The 17,231-nt window shown below is 45.6% G+C and overlaps 1 protein-coding gene across 2 annotated transcripts in view; it reads right to left on the reverse strand.

The window, feature by feature from the left end:
- Nucleotides 1–17,231, reverse strand: part of TRMT13 (tRNA methyltransferase 13 homolog) — an 876,862-nt gene that overhangs the window by 800,782 nt on the left and 58,849 nt on the right. For both annotated transcript variants that reach the window (XM_069641589.1, XM_069641588.1), the window contains exons 2-3: nucleotides 12,236–12,282; nucleotides 12,076–12,142 (exon numbers count right to left, since the gene is read on the reverse strand). In XM_069641589.1, coding sequence (XP_069497690.1) covers nucleotides 12,076–12,142; nucleotides 12,236–12,282 — 114 coding nt within the window. The remainder of the gene's footprint in view (nucleotides 1–12,075; nucleotides 12,143–12,235; nucleotides 12,283–17,231) is intronic.

Raw genomic sequence — 17,231 nt, forward strand, 5'->3', positions numbered from 1 at the left:
TAGAAGGGGCCGTAGGATATAGAGAAATTAGAAAAACAGCTCGCAGTTTCAGCAAAGTAGCCTTGGATCCTAGGTTGGGTATTGGTCCCATTGGACCCTGAATACCCCACATTCTTCCCTTTTTTAGTTTTTAGAGCATCCCTTAGTGCTTTCCTCATTTGCAAGGGGCTCCTGGCTCGCTTCCCCTGGTAGGTGGTGTCGCTAGGCAGGCCCAGTCTACGTATTAACTTGGGTTTCATATTCAATATGATATAGGTCTCTATGGACCAGCTAACACACCACTGGAATGCCCAGTTGAAGTACTAAATAATGCGACACCACAATAGGAAGTCAATCAGCACACTGGTTCAAAAGGGAGCCAAGATCTGAACGTATTAGTCATAATTATGGAGGTGGTGAGGCAGGGGCTCAGAAATTATGCAGATACACCGACGACGTAGAAACTGGTCACATCCAGAGCAAGCACGCATACCAGCAGTGACATTAACCATGAGACATGGTGTATTATATGTAAAAATCTTACTGCAGCAGGTAATTAGCTCCCTCTCCCGGGTTGTCAGAAAAATGTCTTCCTGGGGAGTGAGTACTCAGCTTACAGCAGTCAAAGACAATCAATCCTGGTGGGGTAGGACTTCCAAAGGAAACTTTATCAGCAGCCCAACCACCAAATCCAAGGTAGTCAAAATCGTAGTGGTGTGTGCTCCGTTTCGGATCCAGCACTCCACGGTAACACACATTGCAGCACAACGGTGCGCTCCGCTGTCATGAATGTCAGGCTGATCTCTTGATTTGTCGGAACCAAAATCGTCTTTATGCAGAACCCACTCCTCCTCACCTGATTCTTCAGTAGACTCCTCGCGTCTTCGCCCCTTTTTTCTTGTGGATTTCTTTTTTGAGAAGAGATATGGTCTTCCGCGGTTAGAAGCCACCCTGTTCCCCCTAGTAAACCAGGGAAGCAAGGGACCCCCTTTCCGCAGAAGCCGTAGGAGAGGAAAAAAGCGTTAGCTAAAAAAAACCTCTCTCTTATATTTCGATCTTGATGAGGAGCCAGGTAACCCAGACAAACTGTTTCTCCAGGTATCCGAAGGAGAGGAAGTTCCGGGTTGGAGAGGATAGCAGAGACCGCAGGGTGTCGCGTCAAATGCCTAGTTGGAAGGGTAAAAGGTAAGGAAACAGGTAAGCACGGAGGAAGGAAAGTACAAAAAAAAAGGAGGACTGAAGGCACCGGGGAAAGAAAGTAGGTCGAGAAGAGAGGGAAACGGGAGAGGATGCAAAGAGCAGAAAGACGAAGGAAAAAGCGACGAAACCAAGGGAGGAAAGGGCACCAGGAGGAGAAAAGCTACAAAGGAAGGCAGAAAGGGACGATAACCGGCAAAAACACCGGTCAGGAAGCAGGCAAGGAACTGGAGAGAGAGCGCTAGCGAAACGGAGCGTGAAAGCTTCAGTTGCAACGCGCCGGGCAAAACAAAGAGGCGTGGTTAAGAGTGAAACCAGGAAGAGGCCGGAAAAAGACTAGAGCGTAGCAACAGGAAATGGGGGAAAAAATTGGAACGATTAATGGCGGCGGAGTTGCCATTGGTTTCTCAGACTCCAAGGGAATCTCTTTGCAAACGGCATGACAGTATGCCCCCTTCCATGGGACACCCCCCCTGGCTTGCCGGGGTGAAGTCTGTGAAATAACCGCACCAGACGAGGTGAATGGATATGGGAAATAGGTTCCCAAGAATCATCCGAATGTGGGTAGCCCTTCCAATGAATGAGATATTCCAGTCTGCCTCCCTTGTATCTGGAGTCCTGGATGGCTGCCACTTCATATTCGTCAGGTGGTAAGTCTATGGGTTTCTGGCCTTTTGGTATTCTTCGTTTGTAGGGGTGTTCCCGATATTCTTTCAAAAGAGAGGAATGAAAGACCGGATGAATACGTTTCATGTAGTTGAGCAACAGAAGTCGATAGGCCACTGGGTTTATCCTTTCCGAGATGGCATAAGGACCCAGATAGCGCGGTGTTAGTTTGGAAGAATGCAACCAGCGCGGAAGGTACTTTGTAGATAACCAAACTTGGGTCCCTTTTTGCCAATGGGGAGAAGGAAGACGCTGTGGATTGCTGGAAGAGCTATAGCGGATCTTGCTAGCTCGCAGACTAGTATAAGCAGCCTTATGTGCCTCAGAAATACTGGCAAGCAAGGCATCCACGGAAGGTATATCCCCAGGAGGAAAGGGTCTGATTGGCAAGAAACGGGGATGAAAGCCATAGGTACAAAAAAAAGGACTTAGTTTGGTGGCACTATGGGCGGAGTTGTTGTAAGCAAACTCGGCTGTAGGTAAAAGACCCACCCAATCATCTTGCTGAGAATTAGTAAAACAACGAAGATACTGCTCTAACAGAGCGTTTATCCGTTCTGTCTGACCATTAGTTTGCGGATGGAACCCTGAGGACATAGCTCTTTCAATACCAAGTCTCTTACAGAGCTCTTTCCAAAAGCGGGAGGTATACTGAGTACCTCTATCAGATATAATCTTGTCTGGAATTCCATGTAACCGGAATATTTCCTTGGAAAAGATAGAAGCCATTTCGGCTGCTGTTGGTAGTCCTGCCAAGGGAGAAAAATGTGCCATCTTAGAAAAACAGTCCACGGTTACCATGATGCAGGAGCAACCATCCGAAGGAGGTAAGTCGACTATGAAATCGGTGGAAATTACTCTCCATGGACTCCTAGGTGGTTCTTCTAGTTGTAGATATCCAACCGGTTTCTGAGTGCTGTACTTAGATCTGGAGCAGATGGGACAGGTCGATACGTACTTATCTACTAACTTTCCCATTCCTGACCACCAGAAATGACGTCTGAGTAAATCCAGAGTGTTCTTAATTCCTCGATGTCCAGCTACTTGGTCATCGTGACACCATTTTAAAACCTGTAGACGGGAGGTGGAGTCTGGGAGAAAAAGACGTCCTTTGCAAAGATATACGCCATCCTGGAGGAGGAGATCCTCTGAAGCCCTTACCAAAGGGGGTTTGTCCAGGTTGGCAGTGGCCATGCGTACCCCTTCTAGAAAGGCATTAACCGTACATATCACCCTTTTCTGGGGCAACATGAGGTTTAGATGTTGATCAGGCAAACATTCGGAAGAGGGTTTTCTGGATAATGCATCGGCAAGCACATTTTGGGTTCCGGGTAAGTAAGTAAGCACGATGTCATATTGGGAAAAAAAATGGGCTCATCGGGCTTGTCGTGAATTTATACACTCCATATTTTGTATGACCTTTAGATTTTTATGGTCCGTGCGCAGTTCGAAGGGGAAAGCAGCCCCTTGTAAGAGATGTCGCCACTCTTCACATGCCACCTTCATCGCGAGTAGCTCCTTCTCTATCACGGAATAGTTCCGTTGGCTAGGGGTTAGAGTCTTTGACACATAGGCTACCGGAAATTCAACGCCATCATGTTCTTGTAGCAATGCTGCTCCCAAAGCTGCGGCCGAGGCGTCAGTTTCTATTATAAATGGAAGGTCTTGATCAGGTTGACGTAGAACTGGGGCCGAACAAAAAGCAGTTTTAAATTGGTGAAAGGCGTCCTCTGCTTCATCGGACCAAAGAAAGGGAGAAGTAGACTTCTTCAACAAACAGGTAATGGGCAATACCTTATTGGAGAAATCAGAAATGAATTTGCGATAAAAATTCGCTAGTCCGAGGAATCTTTGGATTTCCTTTACAGAAGTCGGACTTGGCCACTGTAAGACGGCTTCTACCTTCCGAGGGTCCATCTGAATCCCCTCGGCAGACAAAATAAACCCAAGATAAGGAACCTTAGCTACCTGGAAAACACACTTGTCTGGATAGCCTTTAAATGGGCTTCCTTAAGTCTTTGGACGACTTGATGAAGATGTTCTGCATGTAATTCAGGGGATTTGGAAAACACTAGAATGTCGTCCAAGTAGATGATGGTACAGTTATACAACAAGTCAGAAAAGGTGCGGTCCATAAATCGCTGGAAAACCGATGGGGCGTTGACCAGACCGAATGGCATCACCCTATACTCAAAGTGGCCGAAGGGGGTCCTAAAAGCAGTCTTCCATTCATCGCCGGATCGAATACGTAGCAAATGGTAGGCTCTTCGAAGGTCGATCTTGGAGAACACAGTGGCCCCTTGTACGGCTTCTAATATATCCTTAATCAACGTCATCGGGTACCGATCTCTAATGGTGATTCTGTTCAGACCTCGGTAGTCGATGCAAGGTCTTAGTTCCACAGAATCTTTTTTGGGCACAAAAAACAAAGATGCCCCAGCAGGAGAACGTGAGGGTTGAATGAGACCGTTTTGGAGATTGGAGTCAAGGTATTTCTTGAGGACTTCTTTTTCCTTCAGAGAAAGGGAGAACATTCGCCCAAACGGAACTAGGGCCTCTGGGACCAGGTCAATGGCGCAGTCCTCTGGTCTATGTGGAGGTAATTCTTGGACTTCTTGGTCTTGGAAAACTTCACTATACTTAGCCAGGTCGATGGGAATGGTATGTATTCCCAAGGTATCAGTTGTTGGACAGAATTCAGATATGGCTTGGACAGTGGCATAGTTGGTCTCCGGAAGACATTTCTTCAAACAATAATCAGAAGAAAAAGACATCTGATTGGTTCTCCAGTTTATGGTAGGATTGTGTTTGCGTAGCCATGATACCCCTAGTATGACCGGGAAATGGGCAGCTCTTATTAGGTCAAACTGGATAGTCTCTGTATGCTGAAGCAACTTCATCGTCATGGGCGGAGTGGTATGAGTAATCAGACCAGAACTTAAGGGCTTGCCATCAACTCCTTCCACCTTCTGGTCTTCATCTTTCTCTAATCGTTCTATGCCGGATTGGTTAGCCCACATGATGTCCATGAAACATCCTGCTGCTCCGCAGTCCAGTAAAGCTAGGACTTCATAAGATCTTTGATGAAGGGTGAGCTGAACTGCCAGAACCATAAGACGGGTGTCTTCTGTGGATGAGATGGATGTTATCGACATTGAGACGTAGGGACCAGGAAATCCCCCTCGGTAACTTGTCCCCACTAGTTCCGAGGTGGGGCGTTTCCCGACCGTCGTGGAGGTACTTCTGGACAGTCACGTAACAGGTGTTGGTTAGAACCACAATACAGGCACAAATTATTGTCCTTTCTTCTCCTTCGTTCATCAGACGAAAGGGGCCCCCGGGTAGTACCTATCTGCATGGGTTCATCCTTGGTTTGATGGGTGGAGGAGGTAGTGGGTAGACAAGGTTCGGAGAGTATAGGCGTGAATCGACCTCTTCGTTTTTCTGAACGCCTTTCGGAAAGGCGGAAATCCAATTGGAGAACGGTAGACCACAATTCCGACAAGGTTGCAGGTCTGGGCATGCGTGCCAATTCATCTTTCAGTTCTTCTCTGAGGCCACGACCGAAAACGGTATATTGAGCCGCCTCTTGCCACCCGGTTTCGGCGGCAACCCTCTTAAAACGGGAAATGTAGGATAGTAAATCCGAGCTACCCTGACGGATGTCAAGCAACTGCTCACTGGCTATCAAGGCTGTTTCTTGTCTCTCAAAGGCTTCTTTGAATTGTGCCGTAAAACCACTATAGTCTTGCAGCAGTGGGCTAGCACTGGTTACTAATGGGGTGGCCCATGCCATTGCATTTACAGTAAGGTTGGAAATGAGAAACCCTATGCGGGCATTATCGGAGGCATATGTCTGGGGTCTGAAAGTAAAATGTATTATACATGCCTTCATGAACTCTTTGAATTTCTGTGGAGAACCGTCATATTTACCCGTTGCCAGGGGCATAGGGGGTAATTCTGCACGAGCTCTTTCTTGGTTATCAATACGTTGCTTTAGGGCCGTATTCTCTACCTTGACGGTTTGCAGTTCCTGTGTGAGGTTATGTACCGCAGCAAGCAACTCCTGTATCTGTTCAGCCGTAGCCATTGTAGGATCATTTAGGCGTTGCAATCTGTCATGAATGTCAGGCTGATCTCTTGATTCGTCGGAACCAAAATCGTCTTTATGCAGAACCCACTCCTCCTCACCTGATTCTTCAGTAGACTCCTCGCGTCTTCGCCCCTTTTTTCTTGTGGATTTCTTTTTTGAGAAGAGATATGGTCTTCCGCGGTTAGAAGCCACCCTGTTCCCCCTAGTAAACCAGGGAAGCAAGGGACCCCCTTTCCGCAGAAGCCGTAGGAGAGGAAAAAAGCGTTAGCTAAAAAAAACCTCTCTCTTATATTTCGATCTTGATGAGGAGCCAGGTAACCCAGACAAGCTGTTTCTCCAGGTATCCGAAGGAGAGGAAGTTCCGGGTTGGAGAGGATAGCAGAGACCGCAGGGTGTCGCGTCAAATGCCTAGTTGGAAGGGTAAAAGGTAAGGAAACAGGTAAGCACGGAGGAAGGAAAGTACAAAAAAAAAAAGGAGGACTGAAGGCACCGGGGAAAGAAAGTAGGACGAGAAGAGAGGGAAACGGGAGAGGATGCAAAGAGCAGAAAGACGAAGGAAAAAGCGACGAAACCAAGGGAGGAAAGGGCACCAGGAGGAGAAAAGCTACAAAGGAAGGCAGAAAGGGACGATAACCGGCAAAAACACTGGTCAGGAAGCAGGCAAGGAACTGGAGAGAGAGCGCTAGCGAAACGGAGCGTGAAAGCTTCAGTTGCAACGCGCCGGGCAAAACAAAGAGGCGTGGTTAAGAGTGAAACCAGGAAGAGGCCGGAAAAAGACTAGAGCGTAGCAACAGGAAATGGGGGAAAAAATTGGAACGATTAATGGCGGCGGAGTTGCCATTGGTTTCTCAGACTCCAAGGGAATCTCTTTGCAAACGGCATGACATCCGCTGTGTTAGCAGGTAATGAATGGTAAGCCACTTCCTACTAGAAACGCCACTGAAAGCAGACTCCTCTCGGGTTGAAAGTTCCAGGATAGCACACACTGCGGCACCTTCTAGTCCTTTGCTTACTCCTTCGCCCTGCTCCTCCACCTTCAAAATAGTCTTTATCCTTCATACTCCTTCGTCCTAGCCTTCTCTTTGTCATAGCCATTCATCCCAGGGTTTCCTTATAGTGCTTTGTCATAATCCTTCTTTATAATCAGTTGTCATAATCATGCTTCATCATAGTCCTTTTCCTTCATCCTAGTCTTTCATTAATCATAGACCTTCTCCTTCCTTATTGTCCATTATTGTAGTCAGCAAAGTCCTCCTCTTTTGTCATAGTCCCCCCTCCTGCATCATAGTCCTAGGTCATAGTCCTTATCAGTCCTTCTCCTCCTTTGTCATACTCCTCTCTTGTAAAAGTGTGTCCTATTAATTCATCCTGTTCCCAGTCTTTCCTCCAAGTCCTAGTCCTTCACCCTCCCTCTCTTTCATCCTACTGCGGGCTGGATGGCCCCTTTTGGTGGTGGGGGGGGGGGACAAGCCTTTTGGTGGTGGGGGGGGACAAGCCTGATTGGCATATGGTATTCCCCTTTTGTAATGGTTTGGCAGGCAAAGAACAATGGTCTGGAGGATTGCCAGAGTAATGCCAGAGGTTAAGATTTATTCGAAACCATCCAGAAATCACCTCTTTTGTTTTGTTCCTTCATCCTAGTGCCTAGCCCTCCTCCTTCCTAGTCCTTCTGCTTAATCCTCCATTGTACTAGTCCTCCTTATTAGTCCTTGTTCTCCATCCAAGTCATTCTCCCTTGCCCCAGTCGTCCTCCGTCCTGAACCGTTTTCCTTTATTCAAGTCCTTCTCCTTAGTCCTAGTTACACTTTCTCTCTGGTACAGTCTCTCCATTAATCACAGTCCCTCCGTATCACTTCATCATTCTTTACTTCTTCCCCCTCCACATGCTCCCATTTGATCCCCCTCTCCCTTTACCCGCCTCCAATTCCCACTTGCTTGGCTTGCTTTCTATTTACCGTACTAGGGAGTGTGCTGTCAGTTTGGGTCAAAAAAAAAAATGCCTAAAAAAGGTGCATAGAGAGTTTTTTTAGTTATGCTCAAACAACCACCCTCTAAACCTATATATGGATCGGGGTCATATTTCAAAATTTTGCGACGAAGGGCCTTAAATGGCTGGTGGGTGCGAAGAAGCCTACGGATCCCTCACTGAAACTCTGCCTAATGTCTCCTCCCAGGTGGCCAGGGAAAGGCAGATGCTTCCTGACCTTGGGGTTTGTGTACTGTGGGAGGATCACCTGGGAGGAGACAGGGCCCAGGGTGGTGAGGAGATCCCGTGGGATGAGACACAGTATTTGTTCTCTGACAGTTCATCTTTTAAGGAGTCTAAGGGAAGTAAATGTGCCCTTAAAAGCAACTCAATTGTTGAAACACCTTTGTTGAAGGGGACTACAAGTCTCATAATCCCAGAAGTACTGGGACGAGGAAGAGGGCTGAAGAGGCATGCTGTAGCAACAAACAGGCAATTGAGCCTAACAGCCCACACCTGAAGGAACCTGGGAGGCATAGACGGCCCGCTCAGGTGCAGGTAATTGGAAGGAGTGGAAGGAGCTGTAACTATGACTGGAATGCAAATTTTAGAGGTTGTAGAAGGAAGAAGGCACGAGACTGGCAAACCAAGCAGAAGCGGGAGAACAAGAGGCAATGTGGAGACAGCAGATTTCACTTGCTTGTTCTGAGAGGATCCTGTTACCCAAACTCTGAAGTGCAGAGGCTGTGCAGCGGAAGGCATACAGGATAGATTTATTTCCCCATTTGAGCCAGATTGCTGTGCAGTAAACGTGCTGGAGACCGAGGCGAGGAGCTGTTGTCAAGCCGTGGGTCTCAAGAGCGAGAGGGGGCTCCAGAAACGTGTGGCTGGACCAGTGACACCTTCACAGAGGAAGGGTGTGGGTCCCTAAGAAAGCCAGAAGCAGTAGAAGTTGTTGTGTCAAAGAAGCTGGTGAATGAAGTATGGCGTTCTAACACCTTGCACAAGCATTACTGGCAACAGTATCAAGTTCCCCGTTAACTCAAGATTTAAAGCGAGTAGAAGTTGTTAATTGAAGCTAAAATACCCAAACAATGGAAATGTAGCACTCGCGCATAATATAAGTCATTTTACTCGCGTGAGAAGCTAACATGCCTTAAACCCATTGTTCAATCCTTAAAAGACTGTTACTGTTTGAAGTGGTTGCGTGTATCTAAAAAAGGAAAGTGAATGCTGTGAAGACCATTACCGAATATCTAACTTTGATAATACAATTGTTAAAACTTTTAACTTGTGAAAACTACATGAAGGAGTGGTCGCGCGTGCCTAATTGTGACTCACAAAGGAGGACTGAACTCTATCCTTCACTTTCACACAGGAATACAATTCTATACCAATCTTTAAACCTTGAAAACTACATCAAGACGTTGTTGTGGCCCAACTGTGATTTCTAAATAAAGACTGAATCTTATTCTTTACTTTAACATGGCATACCTTTCATTCATAAGAAGTCAAAGTCTATAAACTATTGAAGAAGAGAATATGCATTGCCCAAACCAAGTGTCTCCTCATATTAACAGTCAAACCAACCTTTCTCATAGTTAAAGAGCAATCTAACTGTACTGTGAAGTTAATAACAGGTTATTGGTCCATTGGCCTAGGATTCAAGTATGCAAGCATTACCTGCAGCTCAGAGAGTGGCACCAAGGCTTCTGGGTAATTACTTGGGCTGATAACTGGCCAAAAGGTGCAGGTGAAGTTGGGGAAGGGGAACTGGCTGCTTGTAAAGACTATTTTGATGTTGACACAACCTGCAGTGCCAGAGATTTTGGAAGACAGAGAGAAGTGAGTCTTAAAGGCAAACAGAGGTTATTATTGTGACAGACAGACAAGAGAGGAAAAGAGGCTGCCCCTTTTGAAGAGAGTTGTTCGGAGGAAGAGTGCCTTGCCTTCTAGTACGTCTTGTCAAAGCCTGTCTAGAAGTACAAATCACTGAAGCTGTGGTAGTAGTCCGAAATACTGAATCTGTGGTGGTATATCTAAGTGGCAGTAGATGCAACATTGTAGCAAACTAAACAAAATGGCCGATCTCATAGTGAATCAAGTAGAAGTGAAGTTGTTGAAGTGGAAGCAGCAGCACTCAGAAATCATCCTGACAAATATACCATTGTGAATTCTAAAACGGTTAACCACGAACTGTGCATCACTGACAGTTGTGGAGATTGTATTTATGTTGAACTGTGGCAAGTCTTCTTTAAGGGGTGACAAATCAGCATGGCTTGGATTAGCATTGGTGCTATTTGATGGAAGTGGAAAGTGGATATTTCAACAAGGAGATGAGATTTGCCATCATTGGAACTTTGGTTAACAAACCTTTACATTGACTTTGAAACATCTAGAACTGATCTGAGACATGTCTTTCTCTGGATGAGCACTAACTGAATTGCCCTTGAATCCTGGGGAAGGAAATCACCCAGAACATTAGAAGGCTACTCAGAGACTGAATATTATTAATTTTATGCTGTAGTGCCATATGTTTTCTTTGTGTATTTGTTGTTTAGTGTGAGGGCCAGTTATTCTGTGTTAGAGTGTTTCCCCTTAGCTTTGGGTTAGGCAGGGAAATCCTCAGCGGAGTAGGAATAGTGAGGCATTTTGAATACATTTCTTTTAATAATAAAATGGATGTTGATAAATCTTCAAACAGTTGTCTGCCTCGCATTAGAGACCCCTCACAAGGGCTATAGGTATGCATGAAACGTCATCTATTTTATTAAGCTTGAAGCTTACAGGTGAAGACAGAGTACAGCAGCTACTTCAGTTGTATTGGAGGTTAATGAAAAGAGATGAATGCTGATGAAATGTCTTTCAGCCAGAAATGGGCATATAGCATGCACTCTCTTCACATTAGTTACAAGTAATCCATCTACATGACTGTTGAAGCATTCTTTGTATGGATATGGCTGGAAAACTTGTCTTTGTCTTGGTATGGTACAAAATTCTCATTTTGAGGCAAACAGTTAAAAAGCAGTACATGACCTCCATGGTACTTGTGAATCATGTATGTCAGTGTTCGGAATGGCGTTCATTTTGTCACGAGGTTCCCCGATTACTATACTGGTGCTCCCATGTTACCAGAGTGCCTCTAATCAATTTGCCTGGTGGGGTAGCCCTCCCCAGCTTCGGAGATGGAAGCAGTTAAAGCCATGGCATGGCAAGGTTCTTTCCCCTAAAATCACAACATTGGCACGCAGTATCCCAGCGTTGATGACCAACAGGAGAATTAACCCATACAGAACTGCGAGACATCGAAAGCAGTGCTCTCGCAACAGTGCAATACTGTGAATTCCTGGGTATTTAGCCTTTTGTTTTCAAGCCACGCAAATACCTCCCATTCTTACCCAGTGCCTTAACATTAAAGAGAGAACATGCTTGCGTATAAGGCTAGTTGAGCTGCAGAATCTTATGTCCCACATTCTTCTGGGGATTACCTGGTACACTTTGTTTAGATTAGAGAATAACTCCCTTGTGGGAAAGCTCCAGTCTGTCTAAAACTTTGTGTGTCTACTCTTTACAGCTCCTGGGCCAAATTGCTACAGTACTTAGGGGGCGTGTCACATAGCGCTATTGCCATGGAGGGGGAACTTCCATTCTCAGTGTTCTTAGACTGCCAGGGAAGACTGCCACTACAGGGTTGAGTGTACTACGTTGTGGCTCCCAAGAGAGTCACAACATTAGTTCAAGATTACCTGACGGGGTTACACTTTTGTGTTGGACATATTTACGGTTCTGGGTAATTGGGGCTTGAAGGTGGGTTTTATCATTATTGATATTATGCTGGATGGTAGAAGGCTGTGTAAGCTGAAAGCTTCGTGTCTTACCGGGCAGGTTAAACAGTTGGAAGAATTCAATCAGCCAGGCTACCGGTGCACATAATAATAGTTACAGGATGATCAGTCTTCAAGCTTGCATGTTCTATGACCTCTGCCCATGCTTCATTGGGACAGCACAAATTCATGGCCATAATGTGAAATGCAATTAACAACTGCAAAAGCTCAAACTACTGAATTTTATAATGTGTTTTAATAAGATGAGTGGGGAAGCACTCATTTTAGAACATCTGAATAGATAAACCATTTTGCTACAGGTTCTAAGCATAAGAGAAAGCAGTACTTACTGGTTGAGGTTTTTCTCTTGAATTGCATTTTCTCAGATGTCTCTTTAGCTGGTCTTCATATACTGTGCTAAAAACAAATCAAAGCATCACACAAATGCTTGGCATATAAATAGAGCTAAATGCCTAGAAGAATGCCCAATGTTGTTGACTTCTAACTTACTGTTTTGGATCAAGGGGACAAGGGATTCTTTTCTTAGATGTTTCTCCCTATGGAAAGAAAAACAAAAAAATAAAACTGCTTTCATTTGTATTTAAAGTGTCTACTCATACCTTCACTCACAAACTGAACCCACCGTAGGCGTATGTGGACCCGAAAGAGGCCTGACCAAAACTTTGACAGTTTTCTATTGTATCCTTGGAGTGGGTGTTATGGGATAATATAAGATGCTCATGGAACGACCAAAGAGAGTGAATGAGCAATATTGGCGCTTATCGCAGTGAAAGATGTGTGCGGAAAGGTGAGAAACATTATAGATGTGCAAGCAATACACCGGTCAGAATTAGGCAACTAAGTAAGCATTTGTTTACAAACTTTACTGATGGGGTGTTACCCATGAGGAATTTGGATGGCTATCCTAAAAACAGGTGGGCAATAAACAAAAGCATGTCGACCGAGAATTACTATATGCATTAATCTCAAATGATTCATGCAGGGTTTATTCCTACAAGCAGATGCATATAAGAAGCTGAAGCTGTATTTCTGGTGGGATAAGGCACAGCATACGGTGGGGAAGCTGTGCACTATTTCTTTAAGGAATGTTCTTGACATAGAAAACAATTTCATATTTTTTTGGAACATTAAATCTTATTTCCCAACTTGCAATATTTATCGGATTGGGAATGCTTTGATGGGGCCACGTGGATGGGTTCTTTTATATTGCTATTACTGTCGAAAAACCTCTCTAAATTTGCATCATAGGATAAATTGGTTTCTCCCTCACTTCCCTCTGCCTCACTGGGACAGGTTTGCGGCACACACAGCATCACTGTATATGACACTCTACCGATATCTACTTCTTCCCTCTACTATGTATCCCTATTTCATGCCCAGCCTCTTGGTTCCTATATCATGCCTCCTATTTCAGGCAATTAAGTAGTTGTTAATCTATGTACAACTTTAAACACTGAAATGCTTGGGGGGTGCAGGGGATTGCAAGCTCACAAAAAAGATGGCAGCTTTTTGAACTCCAACACAGAGCCGCTAAAGGAGGAGGCCCTATTGTGGGTGTATTAGCCTGTTCGGCCCACAAAGCGTAGCAATAAGCATCTGATTTTGAAGCACCCGGCTGTTTGAAGTTTTGAGTGGATTCACCACCTCAGGTATGACAAAGATGGCAACGGCAGATTGAGAAGCACTGCCAACCTTCATAACATGGGAGGGCTGGGCAGGGCAGAGCACGGCGAACGACAGACTTATACGGGCCCTGCAGCAGAGAGCTCGGAGAGCCCTACGACGGCGGTCCCAAGACACCGGCGCTACATGGAGATCAGGCATGAAGAGGTAGTGAGTGACCTGTGAGTACCGGTGAGGGAGCAGGAGATGCACACGGCCCGGGAGTCCTCTGCTGACCTTGCGATCTATACTGTCCCTCATTATCAAAAGGAGCTACAGCGTTGTGCTTGGTGCCGGCCCTGGGTTTGGTGCAACTTGTTCCATGATCCACTGTGGAACTGATCTGCCAACCACTGCGGACCGAGCTGAGCCGAGCGGGGCGACTGTCATGCGAGCGTGGACCCTGGAGCCAAGAGCTCAGCGAGACCTATGACTTCAGTCCATGATACCGGCGCTGCTCTTTGATCGAGTGAGTGGAAGCAATATTCTATGAGTGTTGGTGAGTGAGTAGGGGGTGCGCACAGCCCGGAAGTCCTTCGCTGACTTTGGGGTCTGCAGTCTATGGATTACTAATTGTTCGAATATGAAATTACTTTCGGGTTTTCCCTCCAACTGCCATTTCGGATAACCTGCTTCCCCCTGCCACCACCATACTCACACTGCAGTGGTACACTGTGCTGTGTGCCGCTGACTCGCTGTGTCCCTGTGACGCCTGTTCCCTTTCACTTCCGTGATAGGAAACCGGGATTGCAGGGACCTTTCCTTTTTTTCTTTAAATCTTTAAGCGGTCAGGTGCAGGGGACACCGCTGCAACCCCCGCTGACATTGTTCACTATAATGCCGTTCGAATGGGAGATTTAATCATAATGTTCGTATTCAATCAAATCTTTGATCAAATCTCCCATTCGGGCCCACAGTCTACCCCTCACTACCAGAGGACTGATAACACTGTGCGTGCGGGGGGGGGGGCAGAATTGGTACAGCCTACTTTCTGGTCCTCTGGAGAGATGGTCCTACATTAGCTGTGGATTGTGGAGATATATACTAATATCTAGGAGGGTCTGCTCTACAACTGTGGTCACATACTCTTACCATTTCCCCCTGTTGTGTTCCTCCACGTATACGTTTCATCTGGGTCTCTGTGTACCAGCTACTGAGGCACCCACTAGGCAGACAGGGATGAGGGATTCATGGCAAAGTGCAATAAACTCCAGTCCCGGCTGCTGTTTATCCACAAGGAAGGCCCTGTGGCGAGCAAACATACACTGTGCGTATCCAAGAATAAAGAATCAGCAGTTGAGATGGAAGAGGAGGGGACCCTGTCGGAAGAGGTTTGAGCGATGCCGCATGTAGCATCTCTCCTGACTTGCCCATTGTGTTGGCCCCGGTAAATTTAGGATTTGACTCCGTAAACACCAAATTAGACGTCCTTGTTTACAAAGTTAACCACATGCAGGAACGTATTGAGAAGGAGAGTGTGCGAATCTCTGAAGCGGTACATAGAATTGGATCTCTGGAGGACATGAGTGCCGAGATGAGTCGAGCCCTGCAGTCATTGTAGAACGACATCAAGAATATCAAAGATAAGAATGACGACGTAGAGGCGAGGTCACATAGGAACAATGTTAGGGTGGTTGGTATCCCAGAATCAGTCCCATCACAAAATCTGAAGACGTTATTGGAAAGCTTTATCAGGGAAGTCCTTGCAGATCCTCCTCTCTCCTTGCAATTTTTCATTGAAAGAGCTTACTTAGTGCCTCTGCAAGTACCCAAAATGGGCTAGAACCCACGCCAGATCATTGTGCGCCTTTTGAATTAGAGAGACCGTGATACTGTGCGACGCAGAGCTCGTGAATTGGGCGATCTTCAATACAAGGAAGCAAGAGTTTAATTCCACTCAGGATTTCACTCCCAAGGTTCAGAAGGCGTGGCAATCTTTTGCAGCAGTGAAACGATTCCTCCGCGAATGAGGGCTGCAATATGCCATGCTCTACCCGTAGAAGCTCTGAGTGTTCAACAATAACAAGACCCATTTCTTCTCACACCCAGAGGTGCAGGACTTTCTAGAGTTGCTGCCCAAGGGATGATGGATTAGCTGTGGTAATGTGACAGAGAAATGTTTGTGATCCAGCCGGGTCATGAGTAGTCATGATTGCCAGTGATGAGGGCAGTTGTAGTCTGCCAAACGTTACTGGATGTCTTCTTATTGCTATCAGTGGTTATGGTTTTCTTTGTGGGCTTTTATTACTATAGTGAGAAATGTTACATCACAGTTAATTTGCATTATGTGGACGGTGTCCGAGGGCCTACTCCTTCTAGTATTCTTCAGTGGACTGGCTGTAGAGTCGGACGTCCCCGGGTTAGTACCCAAGTCGTTGTGCTGGATGGTTTTTTTCCTGATGGAGGGTATGATCACTGCAGGTTGGGGTTTGGCAGTGTGGGTGGGGTGGTCAAGGGGATGTACGGGAAGTTGGATTTAAAATTAAATGTTGGTTCACATCTTGACAGAATGCAAATACGTTTACTGGGGTTGATCGTTCTTGCTGTTGAGGTCAGTAAATTGCAATGTGGTTCTCTCCTTTGACCAGTCCTCATGTATAGCCTACGGAGGCTTGTAATATGTTAAGCTGGAGCGTGAGAGGCCTAAATAACCAGAGGCAAATGCATACAGTTGTGAGTGCGTTTGTGAGAGACAGGGGGCAGAAATTATCTTACTCCAAGAAACTCACCTGGTTGGGGCAGCTAATGAGTTGGTGGCCAAAGCTTGGGGAACTGCTAGGTCTTACATATTGTTCTATTCTTATTCCCGGGGTGTGGTTACTCTTATTCATAAATCACTATGGTTCTGGGTACTAGAACAGAAGGTGGACTCAGAGGGTAGGTTAGTGCTTGTTTTAGGCACCATTTCCCATAGACATATGTGAGGGGTCAAGAATGCGAGACGTACACAAAGGTATAGTTTTCTCACAAGTCGTCATTTCATTAAATGATAATGGGCGAGACAAAAACGCTTATCTTTTGCCAACCTAACAAGGAATTCCCTACCTTACAAACTAAGGCTAAAGGAAGATGGCCTAGTGCCCAAAGGTATCTGTCCCTCACACTAATACATACAACAAAATCATACAGAACTTGGCTGTTTAGACTTCATAAAACAACTTCAAACACAAAAAAGTTATAAACAAGAATCCTTGTAACCGGGGTTGGGCCCCTTCCCTTGGACCAATGCAGGATGTTTCAAACCAAAGTTGAATTTCCCGAAAGTTATTTTCACTATCCAAGTTCCACTCCAGGAAGAATATGAAGTTCTTTTCATGCAATATGTCTTTCACTTGGCAAAGTGACTATCTTAGCTTCTAAGGGTTTTTCACACTCAAAGACAATTGTTCAAGTTTCCACATCCGTCTGCTTGTCAAAAAGACGTTAGTCACACCCCAAGTCATAAGTCAAGCTAAATGTTCTTTTCTCTTAAGACCAATCACTTTTTATCACATAATATTTCTCCTTCATAAGCAACACCTTGGTCAAGATGGGTATACAACAGTTCATTAAACACAGCAGTGGAATTGCTACTTCTTTTCCACCACAAACTTCCACCACATTTACAGTACTTCGCGTTATCTTCTTCCCGGTCCACTCGCCTGCTAGGACTAACCACTATTTGTCCCTTTCATGGTTTACTCACCTGCCAGGATGAAACTCTTACTGCTACCACTTGTACTCTGTGGTAAGGCTTGTTCCACACATTCCACACTTAAATCCTCAATGGGGAAAGCTGATTCAACAACTGCTTCTCGGTTTATTCTTTTGAATTTCACAACAC

Source organism: Ambystoma mexicanum, chromosome 1q, assembly GCF_040938575.1.
Source record: "Ambystoma mexicanum isolate Mex_15411 chromosome 1q, UKY_AmexF1_1, whole genome shotgun sequence".
In the NCBI taxonomy this organism is placed as follows: Eukaryota; Metazoa; Chordata; class Amphibia; order Caudata; family Ambystomatidae; genus Ambystoma; species Ambystoma mexicanum.